The 24,090-nt window shown below is 42.1% G+C and overlaps 1 protein-coding gene across 2 annotated transcripts in view; it reads right to left on the minus strand.

The window, feature by feature from the left end:
- Positions 1 to 1,475: 1,475 nt before the first annotated feature.
- SYNDIG1L (synapse differentiation inducing 1 like) overlaps positions 1,476 to 24,090 on the minus strand; it is a 50,574-nt gene continuing 27,959 nt past the window's right edge. For both annotated transcript variants that reach the window (XM_048483271.1, XM_048483272.1), the window contains exons 2-4: positions 12,233 to 12,714; positions 9,649 to 9,786; positions 1,476 to 2,635 (exon numbers count right to left, since the gene is read on the minus strand). In XM_048483271.1, coding sequence (XP_048339228.1) covers positions 2,477 to 2,635; positions 9,649 to 9,786; positions 12,233 to 12,661 — 726 coding nt within the window. In that variant the 5' untranslated portion in view covers positions 12,662 to 12,714 and the 3' untranslated portion in view covers positions 1,476 to 2,476. The remainder of the gene's footprint in view (positions 2,636 to 9,648; positions 9,787 to 12,232; positions 12,715 to 24,090) is intronic.

Genomic DNA, 24,090 nt, shown 5'->3' on the forward strand with positions numbered 1-24,090 from the left:
TTTATTTATAACCCACATTTCTCCCCAATAGAGACCCAAAGAGGCCTACAACATTCTCCATTTTATCCTCACAAAAACACGGTGAAGTAGTTTGGTTGAGAGTATGTGACTAGTGCAAGACCACCTAGCAAGCTTCCACGGTAGAATGGGGATTCAAACTCAGGCCTCCCAGATTCTAGTCTGGCACTCTAACATCTAGAATTTGCTAATAGGAGGTAAGCAGTTATTTTCCAGTTAAATCTTACTCCTCTTCATGGCTTCTTCATACACAGCTTTTTACAATAATGAGTCTTAGAGGTTATAGAGGCATGAATGGCAATGGCCTTCTTACCAAAGACAACCATTTTGCTCATGCATTGTCACCACTCAAGTATTCTGGTTCTTTGATGAACCACTGACAGCCAGAATGGTGTAGTGGACTAGGATCTAAATTTAGATCCCCACTCGGTCTTAAAGCTTACTGTATGACCTTTGACCAGTCATTTTCTCTCAGGTTAATTTACCTCACAGGGTTATTGTGAGGACAAAACCAGGAAAGCAGAATAGCATATATAGTCCTGAGCTGCTTGGAGAAAGAGTGGAAAGAAATGTGACAGAATCCAGCAGTACTACCATACTGAAAATCCACACACCTAGAGATAGTTGCACTCAATCAATACCAGGAAGTCTACTTTATGTAATTAAGACCTACCAATCAATATTAAATGTGCCTTGTTTGAATTAACATTCCATTTGGCTAGATCTCATTCAGTTGAGAACTAAGGCCAAATATAGATTTAGAACTGCTGGGACAGGAATAGACAAAAAAAGGTCACCTATATATAGATAATACTGTACCTTCAGATGCTGAATGGTCTTACCTACTAAATGCATGCATCCATTGAACAGAAAAAAAATCTAGCTGAAGGATTTCACAAGAAAGATCGCATGACCTACCTACTTCCTTTGTTTTTCAGACAAGGATGAACAGTTATTGCAAGTCAGCTCCATGCATTTAACTTGATTTAATACCATGGACTTCAATATCAAGAGCCCAAATAAAGAACCAAGTGGTATTTAATTGAACTCCAACTTAATTTACTTGTGTATGTGTCTGTACAACAAAAGGCAGAGCAAAGGCTCTTGTCTTAGGTGAAGATTCCAATGATGCATACAAGGCCGTTTTTACATACAAATTCTAAACACTACAAGGTGAAATGTTTACAGTATTTTTATTAGTCATTCTATACGTTTGCCACCATGTGGTAAGATCTACAGTACCCCGGGAAGTCATCCAGAATGTGATATATAGACAGCGTGGTATAGTGGTTAAGAGTGGTAGACTGTAATCTGGAGAATCAGGTTTGATTCCCCACTCTTCCCCATGAGTGGCGGACTCTTATCTGGTGACTAGATTTGTTTCCCCATTCCTACATGTGAAGTCTACTGGATGACCTTGGAGTAGTCACAGTTCTTGCAGAACTCTCTCAGCCCTACCTACCTCACAAGGTGTTTGTGGTGGGGAGCGGAAGGGAAGGAGTTTATAAGCTGATTTGAGACTTCTTACATGAGAGAAAGGTGGGGTATAAATCCAACTCTTCTTCTTGATGACTTTTCCATTTCATAATGCTCACTTTAAAGCTACCTGGTGTAACATTGTACAGCATGTTACTAGAAACAAAATTAAAACTAGAAGGTCCTTGAGGACATTTCTAATCACTATAACAAACAACACACAAAACTCTTTTTCATTATCTTATTTAGAACAGATATGCATCTCAAGATGGAAGTGATACTAAATGGTGCCTCTCCCAACATTTCGTTGATATAAGATGAAGCCGTAGGGAAAGCCTGGTACACAAGTTGCTGGCTGATAGGCTATGCGAACCTGGAAGAGAACATGGATCAAAGTTGGCTTCATGTGGCATGTAATGACCCAAGGGTGAATTATAATCATTTGATACTGGCATAAAGATTATCCTCAGCGTTCCTAACAAATTCTGTTTGCCACCACTGTTCAAATCTCTATCCTGTCTCCCAATGGAAAGGCTTCCAATGAACTGAACCTTCTCCTCTGCTTTTCACTTTGTGCCCTGGAGTCAGACAGGGCCTTGGATCCAACACATGACTGAACTTCACAGGTCACAGGCCTAGCACACAAGCACATTGCTTTGAAAACACCCTGCAGACAACATTTTAAAGAAAAAGAAAAGAAAATACCCCTTACACCTTTTTTCTTTCCAAAAGTCTCAGACTTCAGGCTATTTAGACTGTGCTATCTTTCATGCCAAAGGGCATTTTTTAAAAACTTGTTAGTAGGTCACCATCTATAGTTCACTGGAAAAAGGAATGTGCCTACACAGTATCTCGGAGCACATTTATCTGTGCAAAGAGAGTATCTCATAAACATGGTGTGCTGTATTTCATAGGGAAGTACCCAGTCCAAGAGGATTGTCCATCAGGTGATGAGAGACGAGCTTTTGTACAAAGACCTTTCCTATACATGGCCACCTTTAGATAGGTAAGCAATCAGTGCGACAATCACTCCAACATATACTCCTGTGCCAATAGTGATGGAGAGGGCAGCAAGGAACAGAGCTCGTCGGGAAGCTGAACTGGCCAAGTGGAAGTCCCCTTTGGAGACTGCTTTGCTGGTCTGGAAAGAAAACAAAACAGTGTTTAAGCTGAGATCTGTTTTCAAGCCCTGCTTTCTGTGCTCCCACCTTCAAAGCTAAGAGGCGTGGCCTTTTCACTGTTGCCACTACACCTTTGGAACACCCTCACCCTTAATGTTCACCTGCGGTCTACTTTGCTCTCCTTTAAGTGCCAGGACAAAACATTTCCCTTAACCCAGGTTTTAAATGAGGAATTCTATCTTTTTAGATCTGATCCTAGCTTGAGGACTGTTTTATTATTTCACCTTGTTCCATGTTATGAGTTGTTAGGTTTTAGGCTGCTTTTACTGGCATGATTTTTGTGAGTTTAGTTGTTTTATGTCTGTCTGTCTGTCTGTCTGTCTGTCTGTCTGTCTGTCTGTCTGTCCTGCCAATCTTCCAAAGGACTCAGGGCGGTTCACATATAAAAGCATATAAAACAATACAATACATAATGTAAAAATGTTACCATTATAAACTTTAAAACAGATTACAAAAGAATTGTTTTATTGATATTTATTGTATTGGTATTTGTTCTTATTACCTTTACTATGCTTTGTTCTGTTTTATTATTGTGAACCACCTGAAGCAGGTATGGAGAGAAAGCATACACATTTTCCAAATACTTAGATCAATATTTAGGTAAGCAGTTGATATCACAAAACATTCCTAACCAATGCCAGCTTTTCTTTTTTAAGTGAAGAAGACATACTCTTATCTAAAAATTGGTGGTGGAAATGAATCTGATAATTCATGAATTAGATCATCAGTCCTTCTGTAATAGATAGAGATTTTGACAAAACTGCTGTAAATTTCCCCATATTCCTTGGGATAGGATTGGGACATAAATGTAGTAAATAAGCAAACAGACAAGGCAGAAGAGGCTTATCAAATGCTATTTAAAACGATATTAGATAAGACAGTTAATTGGAATGAACTGCTAGGAGCTCTAAGAATAAGATGCCAGGACAGGAGATGACTGTCACTGTGATACTCTGAGTTTTCAATTGTATCTAGCTACTCATTGTCAGCTACAGAATGTCAGATCTTAGTTTGAGCCAACATTGCAGTTATCGTGCTTTATACTTATCTGTTCATTCAGGGACTATATTTGGTTGCTTCACCAGGATATTTCTTTGGAGATGAGCTGACCCAAATTCACTGGAATACTCATTATGAGAATGTATATCCTGTCATTATGTTACTAATAATATGTGTTCTTGTCCTCTTTATCCCTTTCTTCGCAACTTAGCTTCCCTTCAGGTATATCTATACAGGATTTCTCCAGAATGAATCTATGTTAATTAAGCACATACTGTCTGAGCAAGCTATGTCGCACATTATACTTGTTGTTCTGGGAAATTTTTCTTGAGCTGAAGTAGTGACCTGAGGGTAAAACCCATTCCTTTGCAGGAGCAGAATTAGTCATCTGGCTTGATCTCACAATTCTGCAGAATTACGCCCCTCCTTCATTCCTAAAGTGCTGTCAGGGGCTATCCTGGAGCTTTCTCAATGGAGGAGGAGGACTCCTTATAAGAGGGAGACTCTTCTAATCGTGCAAAGAAGGAGAATGCCACTCCTTGGAAAATGCCACTTGAGTTTTGGCAGGATCAAGGACCTAACTCTCTCTGTCTCTTTATAATTTTCCCACTGAGATTCAGCCATTGCTAGTTCAACAACTCTCCAGAGTGGTTGTATTAACATGCTGTCCTGGGCAGCACCTTGAAGGTACACTGAGGGAAGACTTCAGTTCATCCTTGGCTGTTTACGAAAGGCCACATACCTTCATTCCCAGGTAGAAAACAGGACTGATGCTATTCACTCACTACCACACACAACAACTTAATAATATTGAAGTATGAATTACTTTGGATCTGTCCATAGTGAATCTTACTAACTATCTTATCTATTTCTCCCTAGTGACATTAAGGCAAAACCCAGAAAGACCTAGGTATTCTGGATGGCCTTTGATATAGCCTGAGTCATTTTCTACAGCGCTGATTCCTGCTGCTCACCTGATGTCAATTTTATACTAGGATTTTTTGGTTATGTAGATTTTATGGCTTCTAATCTTGTTTTATAGTTGCTTATTTATTTATTTAGATAATTTTCTCTCCAACAGGGGCCTACATGAATGTAGCAGATTATTCTCTCCTCGTCCTATACAACAACCTGTGAAGCAGGTTAGGCTGAAAGAAGACAGTAATTGGCCCAAGATCATGTAGTAAGCTTCCATTTGCCTTACCCCCATGCCCCGACTGGTGAGGTGGTCCAAAGATATGCTCCATCACACAATCAATCCACACTGTGCCATGGAGAGAAACACATCTCTCTGAAGGTGCCAACCATAGATGCAGGCAAAACATTAGGAGCAAAAACTACCAGGCCACACTGCACAGAAAATCCACAACAGACAGTTGATTCCAGCCGTGAAGGCCTTCGACAATACTTTCATGGTGGAGTTGGGATTTCAATCTTAATCTCTCATTTCCTAGTCTGATAATCTGATCACTATACCATGTTGGCTCCTAATCTGTTTTATATTTTGGAATTTACTGTTATATGTGCTAATGTTGTATTGTATTCTAAGATTGTAAGCTGCCATTATGTGTTTTTGGAAATGGAAAGATTGAGGCATGTGTTACCTAAATACATTATATTCTTCAAAAGGACCACAGCTGCGTGTGAGTATTACTGGCAAATGTAGGTTTAAAGGTAAAGTTTCCCCTTCAGTTGTATTCAACCCTGGGGTACCACTGTGAGCAGTGATTTTATAGGCAAGCCATTTTTGTGGGGTAGTTTGCCATTGCTTTCCCTGGCCATTCTTTACCCCCTAGCTATGAGCTAGGACAGTACTCATTTACTGACCAAGAATGGATGGATGGCTGAGTTGACCATGAGCCAGCTGCCAGTATATCTGACCCACAAGGGGCTCGAACTCCTGACCGTGTGCGTGGCAGTGCAAGCACTTAACCACTACGCCACGTGGCTCCTAAATGTAGGTTTAATGTTTTTCAAATCTTTTTCTGACCATTCCAATATTGCAGTTCACTTGGACATTCATTGTTGCCAGGGTTGAGTACGTTATTTATTGTTGCCAGGGTTGAGTACATTATTGTTTATTGTTTATTGTTCTTTTCTTTAAAAATTCCTATCTTAAAAGGGAGTTTAGTAAATATCAGAATTCTGCCTCTCAGCCAGGATTTCTAGGCTTCCTAAACTGACCTTTATTTGTATATTTATTGAAAGCTGTTGGAAGCCTAACCTGAAAAGTCATAGACCATGGAGTTTTTGCATCCTGTTCATTCTTAATTAAAACCTGGGAGCTGACTTCTGCTGGGTAAGTTTGATTACAATGTAACTTGACAGAAATCAGTAGAAATCCACTGGTGTGATCACGCAGTAATAGAATGAATACTGCCTTCACATTTCCAATCTTTTAAACTTATTTCATTTCCCTTTACAGAAACTATTTATAGTACTAGGAAAATGCAGTTGATATAATCTATCTGGACTTCAGCAAAGCATCTGATAAAGTACCACACAGGAAATTACTATTTAATTTGAATAAAGATGGTAAGGAACTAGTTAAAAGGACTCAAAGAAAAGGCTATGCAAAAAAAGACAAATGTCAGATTGGAGAGTGCTAATGAGAGGACTTTCTGAGTAACTGGTCTTGGGATTAATTTTGTTAGTTGGGGACCCAGGGAAGAAAAGCAGATATTGCTGTTGAAATTTGTGAATGATACCAAGTGATGAAGTCTTGAAAATGCAGGCAAGAACTGGGCAGTTATGCAGGATGAAATCGAGGAGCAACGTTGAACAAGTACATTTGGACCGTATATCAAATGTTTTTGCTGTCAGCTTCAAGACAAGGAATAAGAGAGAGGAAAGAAGATCCCAAGGGCTTTTTTGCATGGTCAAAATATTCTGGGGTAAGCACGGAAAATATCCCTGTGCAGCTGAGAATTCTGCACGGTTCCCGAAGCTGCACAGGATCTGCCCTGGTATTGCACCGCTATTTTCCCTTTGCCTCATGACTTTCAAAAACTGCCAAAGAGGTAGTACTTTTAAAAATGCTCCTGTGTGTCCCCGCTGACCTTGCTGCTGTGCAAACACCACTGGAGCAGATAGTCTATTTCAGAACTTGAGTCCTTGGAAACAGCCAGGAGCCATGCGAAAGGAGAAACCGTGACAAATCAGCTGCAGTATGTAAGATCCTGGTTCTACCCTGAGATATTTTGACTGTGCAAATATAGCCAAGGTGGTGTGAAATGTGATTTACGGGCACTTTTATATGCTATGTTCATGAAAAGGATGCCTGTGAGAAGTGGTGGGATTGAAATAATTTAACAACAGGTTGTTTACAAGCACCATTTTAACAACCGGTTCTACCGAAGTGGTGTGAACCTGCTGAATCCCACCACTGCCTGTGAGTCATCCATGGCCTTTGTGCACTTGTAGTTTGTGGCATGGCAATGCAGTAGGGTTTCCCTGTGTTTCCTTGTTTACATGTGAGGAAGTACCTCTCTGGTTCCCGTAGCTGCCATTTTGCCTGTCTCCTGCTTTTCCAGCTTCCGGCGAGGATGAAGGTAAGGGGAGGGGGGTTTCCCCGGGTTCAACCCCCCCATTACATGTCTGAAGCTCCGTCCCCGTTTGTGGGGTTTTTGTAATTTTTAGTGTTTTTTCAGTTTTTGACCTGCAGGAGGGGCAGTTTTTAGGCTAGCAGCACCTAAATGTCAGGGATTTTTGGGGAGACTCTCCTGATGATACCACCCAGGTTTGGTGAGGTTTGGTTAAGGGGATCCAAAGTTATGGACTCCCAAAGGGGGTGCCCCATCCCCTATTGTTTCCAATGGGAGCTAATAGAAGATGTTTTAACTGGGGACCCCAGATTCTCCTTTTACGGTGGATTTAAAAGGAGAATCTGGGCTCCCTAGTTTAAACACATTGAAAGTGATGCTGTTTGGGGGTGGATTCCAGCATCACAGCGACCGCCCATGGGGGGTGGGGGGTGTGCAAAACTCAGATGTTGCATCGGGCTCCATTTCCCTAGCTACGCCTCTTCTCGGAGGGGAGGGCAGAAAGGACTGCTGGCTGCCGGCTGAGAGCATAGCCGGTGGGGGGTGGGTGGGCAGGGGAGTCTGGTGTCCCTGACCTTGGAGAGCTGCTTTTATAAGCACTGATCCGGAAGTTGAAACTGGTCCAAAATGCGGCGGCTCGTTTGCTTGTTTGCCATTAGAGATCATATCTTGCCTGCGTTGCGCTGCCTGTATTGGCTCCCAGTTGAGTTCCGAGTCATCTTCAAGGTGTTAGTGGTAACCTTTAAGGCCTTATGCGGCTTGGGACCCTCCTACCTACGGGACCGTCTGACCCCATATGTCCCAGTTCGGCCTCTGCGGTCGGTAGAGGCCAATCTCCTGGTGGTTCCAGGTGCCTCAATGATGCGGCTAGCCTCCACTAGGGTCAGGGCCTTTATGGCCCTGGCCCCTGCCTGGTGGAACACTCTTCCTCCAACTGTCTGGGCCCTGTGGGACCTTGGTGAGTTCTGCAGGGCCTGTAAGACTGAGTTTTATCACCAGGCTTTTGGGGAGGCTAGCCGCTGATGGTGCCCCCCTCCTTTAACCTATGTGGTCCCTATTACATCTATGGGGTCTTCCATTCCCCTCTCAGGAGAGGTTTTTAAAACTGTTGGACGCTGTATATTGTACACTGTATTTTAAACAGGTTCGGTTATTTTAATGTTATAGAGCCATGTTTATATTTATATTTGAGATTATGATTGTCCAATTACAACTGTGCTCTTCCTGTTATGTTATGTCATTTTATGTTGTACACCACCCAGAGCCCTCCGGGGGTGGGCAGTATATAAAATTTAACAACAACAACAACAACAACAACAACAACAACAACAACAACAACAACAACAACAACAACTTCAGGAAAAGTGAGCAGATACTAACGAAAACATGAGATGTATATCTTTAGTATACTGTAGCAGATGGAATTAGCATGCCACAGTGAATGAGAAAGATGCACTTGCCAAAATTTCCTCCTTTGTACAGCTATTAAAGTACAGGAACTCTGCATTCCTTGGTCATCCTAAATATGGCAGCTCAAGTGTTTCTATTTGTTGGACCATGACCTATGTTGAACTGAGGCCCCACATGACTCTCCTCTACCAGTATGTATTCACAAACAAAGGTATGGACTCATATCACATCTGAAATCTTCTTAAAGTCATGGGACAAGTATATTCTGCTTCTAATTATTCTGCATCCTCCAAAAGAACATGGACAGTGCATCTGCGTTCTTCTAAGATAGAATACAGGGAGCCTTTCCCCACTTACGATTTCCTGCGTGCCACTCCCAGCATGAGCGATTTCCGGCGCAGGGTTGTAGTCAGAAGGTGTCATTTCTTCCAGCGTCAGAAATGACGCGCACTGAAGGGACGTTGGAGCGCAGAGTCGGGGTGGCTGCGTTGTCGCCACCCGGACTCGTGGGGAGCACCGCTGAACCACGCGCTATTGGGGGGCAGTAGCGCGCAGCAAACGGTAAGTGGGGAAAGGGCCAGGGTCAATCCTACCATTAGACAGAATGAGAGAAGCCATCTCCAATGGCAGATTTTGGGCAGCAAACTGTCAATAATTTCATTTGTTATATGCAGTGGTGGGATTCAGCAGGTTCGCACCACTTTGGCAGAACTGGTTGTTAAAATTGAGCTTGTAAACAACAAGTTAAATTATTTGAATCCCACCACTGGAACCGGTTGTTAAACTATTTAAATCCCACCACTGGTTATATGTTTAGAAACTATGAGGCATGGGACATCAGTAACCTCCTACACTACGTCTTGTTAGCAGGGATACCAGTGTTGGAGGTCCTTCATTGTAACATACTTATCATAATGCTTAATCCTGTTGTGTAGGTCCTATAGGCCACATCTGCAAATAATTCCAAAAACCAAAAAGAGAACTGTACACTGAAGAGGACACTGACAAATGAATATGCTTACCCCTTGAGAAAAATAGAAGGCAGCGATTCCCAGAGGCCAGAAACAGCAAAGCATTGAGAAAATGGCCAAGCCCAGGTGGTCTCGAGGTGGGAGCATCAGAAAATGATCTTCACTCTCACTGTCACTTGAGGAGTCACTCTGGAAAGCAAATTAATTTTGTGATGGTGAACAATAGCTCTCCCAGCAGAACGGTAATCAGCTCACACTTCCCATACTTGGTGTTGCTACAAGAACAACATACTTATTCAGAGAAACAGCACACATGACGCTGATGATCTCTGTGAGGAGGAAACCATCCCCCACTGAGCAATATAATGCAAGCCTCAGCAGGAGTTGCCCGTATCATCAGAGACCTATAGAGATCTACACTACTTATCTGCTTGGGAACATCAGCTAGTCTGAATCATTCAGTGGGGATTGGATGAGGCACCACATCTGTCACCTTTCTCTCATTCACATCTAAAATATTTGATATGTCAGGCAATTGATGTTTCATTTTATTTTATGATTTTACATTTTATGTTTTTATTACTATTGATTGTTTCCTGATTGCTTACTAGACCTATATGACAATCATTAAGTGCTGTACCTTATGATTCTTGACAAATGTATTTTCTTTTATGTACACTGAGAGCATATGCACCGGAGACAAATTCCTTGTGTGTCCAATCACACTTGGCCAATAAAGATTCTATTCTATTCTATTCTATTCTATTCTATTCTATTCTATTCTATTCTATTCTATTCATACCTAAGTCTGCTGATTGAAAAAGGGCATCAATCCAGACACCATTTAGTTAAAAGTGATCTGGCCCTTATTTTATATACCGGGACTTCAAGGAATCTATTTGGGAGGAGGGCACACTGTATTTCAGTTATTAGCACACTGTTCGTACTCTTCCATACATCTCTAGTGCTAATCTGCTGTGTCTTAACATAATTAACTAACTCAGATTCAATTTAGAAAAAAGTCGACTGAGGGGAGACATGATAAAGGTTTATAAAGTTATGCATGGGAGGCAGAACTTTTTCTCCCACTCCCAAAATACTAGAATTCAATGGCATTCAATACAGTTAATGGGCAACTGATTCAGGAAGGGCAAAAAGAAGTACTGAATGATTAAGATGTGGAATTCACTGCCAGAGGACATAGTGATTACCACAAGCATAGATGGCTTTAAAAGTGGAACAGGCTGGTTAATGAGGATAAATCTAACAGTGGCTACTAAAGGGAACTTCCACATTCCACAATGTTGGCCCTTCAGAGTAACTGGTGGGCCAGTATGTGAGACGGGCTGGCCTGATCCAGCAAAACTCTTCTTACAGTATGTCTATGATGTTAGTCATATCTAAAAAGCAAAACTGGAAAAAAATGCAAATGGCAGATGTAAATCTAAACAAATAATCAGAACAGTAAATGAATTCTAGAGATATATTGATATATGGACGAGTTAATAAGCTTAGAGGAAGCCTTAAGGAAGCGGGTGTCCAAATTATATTAGCTCAATAAATATTTAAGCTGCTGTCTTCAAATCACTGATTCCGGAGGGAACTCATGATTTTTCTGATGGGCTTTTGTGTAGTGAGAACTCTGGGAATTTGAGTCAGAAGATTATCATGTAGGAAAAATGACAAGTGTTTGATTTGGACTATAATTACTATCATGACTTTATTTATTAGGAAGGAAGTCCCAGACATACAGCCTTCTCTTATTAAATAACGCAGTTTGAAATTGCAAAACACAACAACAGTTGTAAATCTCCCAATCATTTTTGTCAGCACTGGGCCATCAGAGTAAAACAATTGGCATCCTACTCAATTTTTTCTCCTCCAAGTACTTCTGTTACATTGTCTGCTTATAATATTTGTAGAACATCTATTTCTAGTGTGGCATTTAAGCAGAATTGTTTCACCCTCCTACACTTCCTCTCATTAAGTATCTTACAGTATTTTCCTCTCTCTCTCATTTGACCTCTGTCTTTCCAACTATACTTTCATATACCCTTTCATACTTCTTGACAGAATCATGGAAGGGGAGGGCGGGGGGAGAGAGAGAAGATTTTCAGAGCTTCTAACACCATATCCTCTAATACTTTTGGATGTGAGGTGAGAATCCAGATATTCTGGATGCTTATTTTTCTCTCAAGCTAAATTCTCAGCTTACTAATTGGAGATCTGGGATTTTCCTAGAAAATTATTTTCCTGTGTTTTGGTGAAATGGGACTATTTTTCATCTTCAGCACTGTACCTTGTCTGCATTAAGGTCTGAATTGATAAACTACTGGATAAACTGGGTTACAGAATGATCCTGGATATTAGTTTAAAACAAGCGAGTAAAAACTCCTATTTATTTTGTATGCCTACCTACAGATAGCTCAGGACATTTTATTCCTAAAACATCATACTGAGAGTTATTCCAAAAGTATCAGACCTCACAGTATCTCTCAGGCTAGGGAAGTTATATACATCATTTACCTCAGAGGGTAGAACAAGTTTTTTTCATAAATCTACACCCCAAATATAAGCATGCTTACTCAGATATAAGTCCCAAGCGTGCATTAGGATTGTAGCCTATGAAACATACTTCATATTCCTGGAATTCTTCTTCCTCCACTTCATAGGACACTGTCTGGATTTTGATGTCATTCTCCATAAGGGATCGTCCTTGTGTTTCCTGCCCATCAGAAGGTTCAATGGAGGGCTCTTTGTTTTCCATGAAGGTTGTCTCACAACTCTCAACTTTGTTGTCCTTGACTTTGACACTGGTCTCATCTTTCACCAGGATAAAATTTGGACCATACAATGCTTCAACAGCCAGCTGTAGAGAACTGGCATCTAGCAGCTGGTGAGTCCTTGCATTGCCAGAGTTTTGGAAGATATAAGAATACAGTTTGCCTGGACAACGATGGCTAGCATAGTCCTGGTGGCTGTGCTGGTGGAAAGTATAACTGCCATGGAGGTGTCCATTGTTCTTGGCTAACAGAGGGTTCTGGAGCTCATTCAGACTTTCCATTCTACTAAAAACTCTATGCAAGATGCCTCCAAGATAGATGACTGTTAGAAGTCCTGAAGAACAGAAAAGAGAAAGAGTGAGGGTGGATACTCAGCCGATTAAATAGTTTCAAAACTTGATTAAGTGGCAGTGACAACATTATGTTAGCCAATCCAGGAACTGAATCCATCATATATGTTCCAAAACATATCAGACCATTAGAACATAAGAACATAATAAGGCTGACACCGGATCCGGGCCAGAGTCCATCTAGTCCAGCGCTCTGCGCACTTCGCGATGGCCCACCAGGAATTGCCGCCGGAAGCTCACGTACGCAGGATATTGGCAATGGCCTTCATATGCTGCAGCAAGGAGGCACCTGGTCTGCTAAGGCATTAACAGTGATCAAGGAGGATCAAGATTGGTAGCCATAGATTGACTTCTCCTCCATAAATCTGTCCAAGCCCTTTTTAAAGCTATCCAGGTTAGTGGCCATCACCACCTCCTGTGGCAGCATATTCCAAACACCAATCACACGTTGCGTGAAGAAGTGTTTCCTTTTATTAGTCATTCTTCCCCCCAGCATTTTCAATGAACCCTGGTTCTATATTGTGAAGAGAAAAAATGTCTCTGTCAGCATTTTCACCATGCATAATTTATATGAACTTCAATCGCATATCCCCCCACTCAGGCGTCTCCTCTCCAAACTAAGGAGTCCCAAACGCTGCGGCCTCTCCTCGCAGGAAAGGTGCTCCAATCCTTCAATCATCACCGTTGCCCTTCTCTGCACTTTTTCTATCTCTTCGATATCCCTTTTTTGAGATGTGGCGACCAGAACTGAACACAATTACTCCAAAGTCGCGGTCTACCGCACCACGTATTTATATAAGAGGCATGACAAATCTTTGCAGTTTTATCAATTCCTTTCCTAGTGATCATCTGGCATAGAGGTTGCCTTTTTTTCACCGCTGCCATGCATTGATTTGACATTCCCATGGAACTATCAACTAAGACGCATACCAAATCCCTTTCCTGGTCTGTGACTGATAGCACCTTGACCCATAATAATGAAGTTTGGATTTTTTTACGCCCCTACGTGCATCTAGCTACATTGAACTGCATTTTGCCATTTCTTAGCCCACTCACCTAATTTATCAAGGTCCGCTTGGAGCTCGCCGCCAATCAGCACAATGAGTTCTTACCACCCTACGCGAATTGGTATCATCTGCTGCAAACTTGGCCACCACACTACCCGCCCCTACTTCCAGGTCAGTTATGAATAAGTTAAAGAGCACTGTGGTCACAAAACGGATCCTTGGGGGACACCACTCCCTACATCTCTCCATTGTGAGAACCATTTATACCCACCCTTTTGTTTCCTGTTTCTCCAACCAGTTTTTAATCCATGGGAGGACTTCCCCTCTTATTCCTTCATTGCTGAGTTTTCTCAAGCTTGCAGTCTCTGGTGAGGAACTTTGTCAAAATCCAAGTAGACAATGTCCACTGGTTACCCACACTTATCCACATGTCATAATTTTACACCCTCAAAAGAACAGTAAGTTTGTGTAGACAAGGACTTGCCTCTACAAAAGCCATGCTGACTCTTCCTCAGCAGGTCTTGCTTTTCTACACATGTTTATCGATTTTATCATTAATGATGGATTCTACTAATTTACCAGGAACAGATGTCAAACTGACTGGCCTGTAATTTCCCGGGTCCCCAGAACCCTTTCTTAAAGGTGGTGGCGTGGTGTTGACCATCTTCCAGTCTTCAGGGATGGAACCTGATTTCAGGGATAAGTTGCATATTAATGTGAGAACATCAGCAATTTCATGCTTGAGCTCTTTAAAAGGCACTCTTACGATGAATGCAATCTGGGTGAGGTTGGTGGCATTTGGTTTAGCATCAATGGCTGCCAGAACGCTGTCATACGTCTGCCACTAACCCGGCTGGTTCGCAGGAGTCACCTCCTCACAAACTTGGTTCAGGTGCGGGAATTTTTTCACCTCACGGATGCAAAGAATTAATTCAGCTTCTCTTACCCGTCTCCCTGTCGCAGCTTTTTGGCACGCCTTTGTTCCTTCATGTCGTCTAACGGACCTACCGCCCTATGCTGGCTTCCTGCTTTTGATGTGCTTGAAGAACTTTGTTTGTTGCTGATCTTGATGTAGCCATAAGTTCCTCATAATCCTTTTTTGCCTCTTACTTACGGCTAACTTTGCTTCTCTTTTGCCTTACCATTTTGTGTTCTCTCTGGTATTCTTCATCGGATTAAGTTGGACTTCCATTTTCTCAAAGACATCTTTTTTTCCCTAATGTTAACCTCCCGCGGTAACCATGGGTGGCTTTCTTTGCTGGATTAGGCGCTGCCTTTCCTAACCTGCCGGAACACATTCCAGCTGAAGACTGTGTTGTTTTAATAACCTCCAAGCATCTTGCACCTTGGACATTTTTACGACTCTCTTGATTTTCCTTTTCAGCTTCCTGCGCACTATCCCCCTGTCTTTGTTTCCCTTTCAGAAGGCAAATGTAGCTACATTAGTTGTCACTTGTTAGCATCCACGCGGTACTGCGGTCAAATGGCGGCGTGATTTATGCTGTTTCTCGGCTCAACAACGCTGACTTCCCGCTGGAGGTCCTGGGTCCCACGCGGGGTGGGAATCTAGGATCACATCTCCCCTGGTTGGTTCTACAACCATTACAGTGCTACAGTGCTGGGAACAAGACTGAGATCCTTTTCACATAAGTGCTGGCTGGTTGATATAACAAGAGGTCTGCAGAACTCTAAGGATTGATGTATTGTCGAAGGCTTTCACGGCCGGAATCACTTGGGTGCTGTGTGGTTTCCGGGCTGTATGGCCGTGTTCTAGCAGCATTCTCTCCTGACGTTTCGCCTGCATCTGTGGCTGGCATCTTCAGAGGATCATCTGAAGATGCCACAGATGCAGGCGAAACGTCAGGAGAGAATGCTGCTAGAACACGGCCATACAGCCCGGAAACCACACAGCACCCAACTCTAAGGATTGGTTTGGTCTCATGCCATCTGAGTAGGGTGAAGGTCTCCTGAGGGGAAATTGAGGGCTGGATCCAATTTTATGCCAAAAGAGCAACACAATAAATAAATCTATACGGTATAACTCCCTGTCTCTTGTGAAGGTCTATAGCTGGAAATAAGACACTTAAATGAGGATTATGACATGCTTAGTGAGAAGCACTTTGCATGTCTCAAGGAAGCATTAGGAATAGAAAAGGCAGAAAGCTGAGCTTCCTCTTATTCCTCCTCTATATGTAATGTTGGAAAATGAATTCCCACAGTGAGACTATGTAAGCTGTTCATGCATCCCCAGCTTCTGCATTTCTGCCATATATATTCCTTTTCAAATATCACAACAGAGGTGCAGTAAGAGGGAGTGTAGTTCAATTCTGTGTTAGTTCTCACACTTATTCAGAACATCAAAAGCCTCACCAGGGTTTCAACAAGCCGTAAGTGTTTTTTTGTACGAATCCTTGCAGATATGTTATGGGCAGCCCAATCCAGCTGGTGGGGGAATGGGCTGTGGGAATAGCGCTGGGCTCCCCGGAAGCATCTGCCCCTGAGTAATGTTGGTGTCCACTTGAACACCTGCACAGGATAAGGGTGAGCTGGGGCATTCCTGGCATGGAGCCAACTGTAGTCGGCTTCTACTGGTGTTCCAGTCTAGGAATGCCACTGCTGGAGCCCACAAACTTAAGCTGCACTTTTGTGCAGCATAAGACTGTTTGGACTGTGGGGTAATTTGAGCGGAAGGATTACCCTCCTTTGTGCCACCCAAACCCCTGTGGAAGCACCCTGGCACTGTCTTCACTGTGGTGTCCCTGGCTGCCTCTGCAGTCCCCCCATTTGGATTGCACTGTTAGTCCTGTAAAAAAAAAAACCTCTTGCGTGCCAGGCATGAAACTGCTGCTAGGAAAATATAGATGTACAATGTACTGTAATGAAACCTTTGTTAAAATGCTAAAGATTTCAGCTGAATGCCATATTGTACCTTAGTAACTTAGGGTTGGGAAAGGCTTTTTGTAAAAAAGAGCCCTTCACTAGAAATGGAAACATAGCACATGTCACTGTAGACATATCCTATTTTGATGGGAAGTAACAACATTTGGCTGAACTAATGGGAACGAGAGCATGTACTTCCCTGCGATGGCCAAAATATGGTCTGAAAACTGCCTCTCTTTGAGTCTTCGTGTCAGCCTTATTGTGGCAGGTAGTGAGATCAGGCCAGGAACATTATGATGAGATGAGAAGGTCAAAGCCATCATGTTGGCTAGAATGTGTTGAGCACTGCCCTTTCTCCTTGGCAGTCTGCGAAAGAGGGAACAGAATCTGATGTAAATGCTTAGCACATTCTTTATGCTGGGTCATAACTTCCTACAGTAAGTAGCAGATGGTGCTGGCACAGATCTGAAGTTGGCATCCTCTCTCAAGAACCTTCCTAGCATCATAAACAAGCAAGACACATATTGAATCACAGCCTTTTCATTTGCGACTGGTTCCAGTAATATTGTATATTTTGCATACTAAAGAAGAGTTATACAATTCTTCCGTAGCTAGACTGAAACTTGCACAGAGAAAGTGGGAATTATGAGAATGTGGCAAAAAATGGTGAAAAAGGCTGACTGATGTGGAAATATAATTTTCAGAGGCCTCATACATATGAATTCCATTTTTATAGCAGGGGTGCATTTCATATCAAATCTCTGTCTGTATTATAGGAAACCAGCAGCCCATATTGTTTGCTCCTGCCATAGACTACAATCTGGTTTCCCTGACATCACATAGCTGTCACGTGATATTAGGAATATAACATAAGGCCATAAGAAAAACTGCTGGATCTGACCAGTGGTCCAACTAGTTCAGTGTCCTTTGCCAGCTGGTTGCCCTGGAGGACTAGCAAAGAGGTTCTGCCATTACCTCTTAGCAATGGAAGTTTGATGGTGAATGGTGCAAAGAAATAGTATGAGTTTGAACAAATCATCAATTTTCTAGAATATTCCAATGGTCCAATGGCTGGAATAAAACTGAGGAGAGCAAGGTTCAGATCCCTCGTGATTGCATGATTTTGAGTTAGTCATTCTCTCTCAGTCAATCCTACCTCACAGGTCTCTTTTTGAGGTGAAATAGAGCAGAGGGAAGCCATGTGTGTCCATATATATATATACACAGACACAGCATTCAATGTGCAGGGATATCACACTGCTACACCATGGTATCCATTTTCAGAAGGAAGGGGAGACATACAAGTAACTAATTTTATGTAAATGTAAATTCCATATTGGTAAAACAATTGCTCAAATGAAATCACTTACATAGGGGATATGAATCCAATGAAAAATGGATTTGTGGTAATATCTCTTGTCAAACATATTTTATATTTTAGCAAAGTCTTAGAGAGCGGATTTCGTGACAATTTTCTGCCAGTGTTATTTTAAATTGAGATGGATGGAAAATGGTTGTGTGAACTGGAGCCTGCCTGAAGGGCTGGTAAAAAAAAAAACAATGTTCAGGGCTATCAGAAGAGTTATGTTGGGCACAGCATGTTTCCCCACTCTTTCTGCTTTTATTGGAGAACTTTGTTAATTATTTTGAAGGAAGAACAATGCACAAATTAATGATCATTATTTAGATGGCAGTATATTACACTGAGTAACACAGAAACTATCCCAATGGATGAAGAAAATTAAAACAGATGATTTTGACTTAAAATGAGGGCATCTAAAAATAAAGCATTAACGAAGATTTTTGCACTGCAATTTATGCAGTGGTTGCCATGCTGCCTCCATTTTTCCTTATTGCTCCACCGTACTGAGATCTGCTTGCCTCTGTGTTTTGCAAATAAACAAATCTGTGACCGCCACAGAATGAAAGAAAGCCAGGGAGCCAGCAGAGGGAACAGAAGCATACTCGACTCAGTCATGCTAACTGCAGCTGAATAGGCATCCTAAGGATTAATCTGAAAATCCATACTTCAGTCAGAAATCGTGGGGAAAAGCTGTTGTGAGGCAATGGCGTGTCAAAGGACCAGCACACATCCTCATGGCAGCTAGATGTATTCTCCTCAGACTACACTCCAAAATCTCCAGGAATTTCCCAACCTATAGCTGGTAGCTCTGCTTCCACCCCATGCACCATTTACTGAAGCTGAAATGGCCCCTAGGAACTATTTGCCCCATAGATGACTACAGGTGTATTGATGAGCTACATGTAAGCTCTCCCCATTTCTTCTTCTTGGGACTTGGAAGTATCACTCACAAGTCCATTATGCTTATTCCAAGGCTGCCTGCTTCACAATGGGGACTCCCCACATTTATCTGGCTACCCATGAGGAAGTCCCCACTGCTTGCTTCGATCCAAGGTGCCATCCCCCCTCCCCCACACACATACTTCCAGGTCATTTAAATTGGCTTCAGTGATTGCCGCCTTTTTTGGACCATTTTAATGTTTAAAAACAGTTTTAATGTTTGATTGATGCTGTAATGGAATGCTGATATATAAAAAAGCCACACAATCGATTCCTTAGAAGTGCCTCTGGAGAAGTGGGTAGAACTGCTCCTCTGTGGGTGGAATTGCACCTCTGTGAGCAGGAGAAGATGGCAAACGTGAAGTCAGTGAGATGGAAGATGGGGTTTAGTTTTCCCAATGTGGGTAAGGAAAGCCTCGCACTTTCCCTGCTCTTCAGAACCAAGGGGCTTCTAGGATCGCCAGTGCAGTGAGTTTGGGATAAGGGAAAATGTGTCTGCAATGAAAACTCTGTCCTAAAGGAAGTACACTCACCGTGGAGCAGACCAGAAGTGCATAACAGGACACAGTCTTGTTGAGTGGCTAAGGATAACTGTCAGAGCAGTTTGTTGTCTTAGTAGCAAAGCCGATGTTTTGCATCTAGAAAGTAATGGATTTGATCTCCAGTTAAAGGTTTTCAATATTAGAACCTGGCATTTCCTCACTGAGCTTCTGGGAAACCACCGCATAGATAGCTCATTGGGCTAACCCTTACATAATTTGTCTGGAAAGGCAAGACTTTGTTGGATGATTAGAAGGCTGTCCAATACTGACTAGCACATCTTTGTGTCATCAAGGCAAAAACATTGTCATTAAATGCTGGCAAAATTGGACTGAACAATGTGCTAATCAGTTGAAAGAACAATCTTGTATTGGCAGGTGGTGCACTGGAGATAGCTGAGGTCTTTTTCCTCACTGACTACTGTAAATCTGTGGAAGAATGATTCCTTTTTAAGGTTGTCCCCTGTGGCAGAAATGGTTCCAAACTGCAATACTCAATCATACAATTGTTTCTACCCCCAAGTGTTATTCTCTTGAAAATGGTGTTGTAAAAGGAGAAGGTCAAAGTTTTGAAATTATTAATGATTTTGAGAAAATGAACATACCCACAAAAGTAGTTTATGAACATCTGGCCGGAGCCATCATGTAACAGAGAACACAGCTGACTTAAGCAAAAAAAATGGGCATGTTTTAAGAAGGATGGCTAAGATGGTATGGAGAAGCTCTAGAATGAATCTCTTCCCAGTGAGAGAGCAAAAGAGAAAAATCCTGGCAAATTTATGCAACACCAGTTTGCTTTCTGGCCATGTTACAAGGGGTTCTTTCATGATGCAGATGCATTGCATCTTCTCCCCTCAAAACTTATGATGTCAACATGAGGACTCCCAAATCATCTTGGGGACCTCCTCCGAACATTCAGTCTGGCATTAAAGCACTGGGATGAAGACAAGTACAGACATGAAAATGGAGTGGTGGTGATAGCGGTGTCTCCATGTATTTTGTAAATGATAGAAGCAGCCATGTAGGATCCTGATTCAGATTAGGACCATAGCGCAGGGAATGAGGAAGTATAATCCTTCATAAATACAGTCCTGCTGGATTAGATCAGTGGTCCATCAAGTCCACCATTCTATTTCAGAAGACGATCAACCAGTTGCCCCAGAGGCCTGCAAACAGGGTACAAAGACCCAGGTCTTCCCCTGATGTTGCCTCCTAGCACCAGTTTGAGAAGATGAGTGCCTGTGAACATCACTGGGAAAATCCCATCACAAGTCTTCCCCAGTTTCATCTGATTTCACAAAAGGTTAACTTCCTGGAGAAAAAAAAATGTCCAGTCTCTTTAATTGTGCTTAAGGGGGATGTAATTTGCCAGTGCATGTTATTAATTTCCATGCTGTGGAATGCTTAAAACTGCCCATTCCCACACTTTTAGCCTCTTAATATTAAAGGGACAGGACATTTTTCTTCAGGCCTGTTGGCAACTTTCGCTAAGACTGGGAGAGATTCCTGTTCAGCAACACTCTTGGATAAGACCTGGATAACAAGAAACCCAAGAGGATGAAAACTGAATAAATGAGACATGAGGCCCTCTCTGAACAAGCCTCATAAATATGCAGGAAAACTGTTCAGTGCAGTGACAGCAACATAGCCTCATTATTAGTGTTAGTTTGCAGCTGGAGCTGTATCTGGAAGCGAGGAGCCCCTGATGCTGATGTCAAGATCCCATCAGGTGTGGACTCATTCTAAGTTCAGCATTTGCATGAATGCTAGCAAATTTTCAAAATTCATCAGGCAGCGCTCTATTCCCAATGCACAGAAACATGTGGCGTGTGAGAGGGACAAGAGTGGCCGTGGATCATGAATATTTAAGAATTCCAAAATCAGTTTAGGTATCTGAAGAAGTGAGTTGTAACTCATACCCTACCAGAAAATATATTAGTTTTCAACGTGCTACTGGACTCTGGCTCTTTTCTACTGCTACAAACAGACTTTACACAGGTTGTGGTGGGTTTTCTGGGCTGCGTGGCCGTGGTCTGGTGGATCTTGTTCCTAACGTTTCGCCTGCATCTGTGGCTGGCATCTTCAGAGGTGTATCACAGAGGGAAGTCTGTTACATACTGTGTCCTTTACACAGCTGCCCACCATGACAAAATCAATTTGTTCATCATACATATGTGGGGTAAAAATAAAATCACAACAGCAACAATAATAATTAAGGCAAAGTGTTCTCATGCTTGCTATATTTGCAAAAGTTTGTGGACTTTGTGATAAAGTGTGGGCATAAAACCAAAATTCTGGAGATAGGGAGAATGACATTCTGTTTGGGTAACACCTGCAACACTGCTGCTTGTCAAGAATATAATTTAAAGAAGGGAAGAGTCACCAGGGAGGAAACTTACATCTGGAAAAAATAAAGCCCAAGACATCACACATGGATCTGCAAAGCAGACTGGACATTTCTTGTGCCAAAGTGTATTTTGTTTAAATTGGAGTTTTATTACCCAGTATGAGGCTTTTGAGATTTAAGAAACCAAACTGAATTCAAAGTGAGGCCACTCAGAAGCAGATAAAATTGTTAAAAGCAGCCATGATGCACTCTCATTTAAAATCTATTCTTGTGAACTGTCAGAGGATATTGATGTTCTTTCCCACAGTTCATCACTACAATACTTGCTGAACTGAAAAAGAGCAAAATTCATAGGGGAGACACCGAAACTGATGGAACTGAGCAGTGATGGCAGTTGGGTGGGACACCTGGACAAAGTACTACTGTCCATCATCTTATTGTGAACTTGCAAGCATTCACTCTCCAGTCTCTCTAGGGTCACAAAAGGGCTAATAACGTTCCCTGCCTACTGAAGATGAGTGAAGTATGTTATTCTGTCAAAGAATTGAAATTACAGGTGGTTGACTCTGTAAATATTTGGCTCAGTGGGCAGCCTTGGATTCCAATTTGATATCTGACTTACTCACAGCTGGATATAATATGCCATGCTAATGGTAGATTAAGTAGCTTTCCTAGGAATCAATCAAAGAACTATTGCCTTCTCTGATAATACATTCAGTTCCTTCTTCTACACTGCTTGTTTCATGAAGCTGCAGCATACCAAGTTAGACCACTGGTCTATCTAGGACTCTGGATTTCATAGGAGGCCTTTTACATCACGCTAGCAGATCCTTTTAATTGGAAGAGGCCAAGGATTGAACCTTCTATAATCAAAGCAGATGCCGTACAACCGAGCCACTGCTTATGCCCTGCATACACCAAAGTCTATCCACGTGACATTCTGGGCAATGTACAAGACTGGACATTCCACTTGTGATGCTATGGTCTGTGGGCATTTTGCTGGACTTATGGCAACTGGAGAAACTGACAGAGGAACATTGTCAAGACAGAAATGCAGCAGTTAAAGGGGAAATGTGTCTTTGTTTCAACTAAACAAAACATGTCACAAGAATATACCCACACTAATGGCTTGACCTGAGAACTTGGTATGCAAAAAATTCTTGCTGTAATTGAAATTGGGTTCCTGTTGTTCTGTCATTATCATAGCATATGATATTTTTCTGGTGGTATGCTAGGTGATTTTTAAACAAAAAGAATGGTTGCCACCTGTCTCCTAGAGATTCTACATGCAAAGAAGGACCTTTAATAGTGTACAGAAAAGGAAAGTTGCAGGTTTTTTTATGCAGCAAAGAAAAAACTTGCAAGCTGAGTATCTTCCCACAGAGGGAGACGTTTTTGAATAGGTGCTCCTTGTGAACACAACAGTGATGCTTACTGGGTTTTTCTCAATCATCTTCTACTACAATAGAGCAGAGGAAAGCCATGACCAGCTGTTTGGAGAATCGAGGCTTGAAGAACGGAATACCACCCAAAGCCCATTAGTTGGTGCTATTGGCTAGTGCATGGCACCCAGAAGCACCATGTTGGGGATCACTGACCAAAAGACCACTTGAGCATTATCACATGTAAGTAAAAACTGATGGGGAGATGTCTGTCTTAGGCCCCTTCCACACATGCAGAATAATGCACTTTCAATCCACTTTCAATGTACTCTGCAGCTGTGCGGATTAGCAAAATCTACTTGCAAACAGTTGTGAGAGTGGATTGAAAGTGCATTATTCTGCATTTGCAGAAGGGGGTCTTACTCATACACCAGCTGCAATTTTCAGACTATTTATCTAGCTTCTGTAAGATAAAAGCCTTTTAAAATTATAAGAAAAATACATCATGTTTGCTGTCCCCCACAGTTGCTGTGTCCCCCCCGCAACAGAGTCTCACCCAACTTAGTTCAGAGGCACCCCATCAAAGAAGAAGACTTTAGCGATACAAAAGAGGAAAGAATTAGCACCAGCCCTTGGCTGTTACAGAAACAAGCGATGCCGCTGTGAGCTCAGCTGAGACCAAAATGTGTGCTAGAGAGTAGACTTCACACAGCCTGTGATGGAGAGGAGCTAATTCATCTGTCTGAAGCAACCAGTTCAATAGAGCTAGGAAGATGTCATTTGTTCTGTTCTTCTAATAGCAGCAGAGTCAGCTGCCCCAGTGATGGGCTTCTGTATCTGACAGAGGCTAAATTGCTTTGAGAATTGGGATGCCATGTGCTGATATTTAGAGGTTTGCCAGTC

Source organism: Sphaerodactylus townsendi, linkage group LG02, assembly GCF_021028975.2.
Source record: "Sphaerodactylus townsendi isolate TG3544 linkage group LG02, MPM_Stown_v2.3, whole genome shotgun sequence".
In the NCBI taxonomy this organism is placed as follows: Eukaryota; Metazoa; Chordata; class Lepidosauria; order Squamata; family Sphaerodactylidae; genus Sphaerodactylus; species Sphaerodactylus townsendi.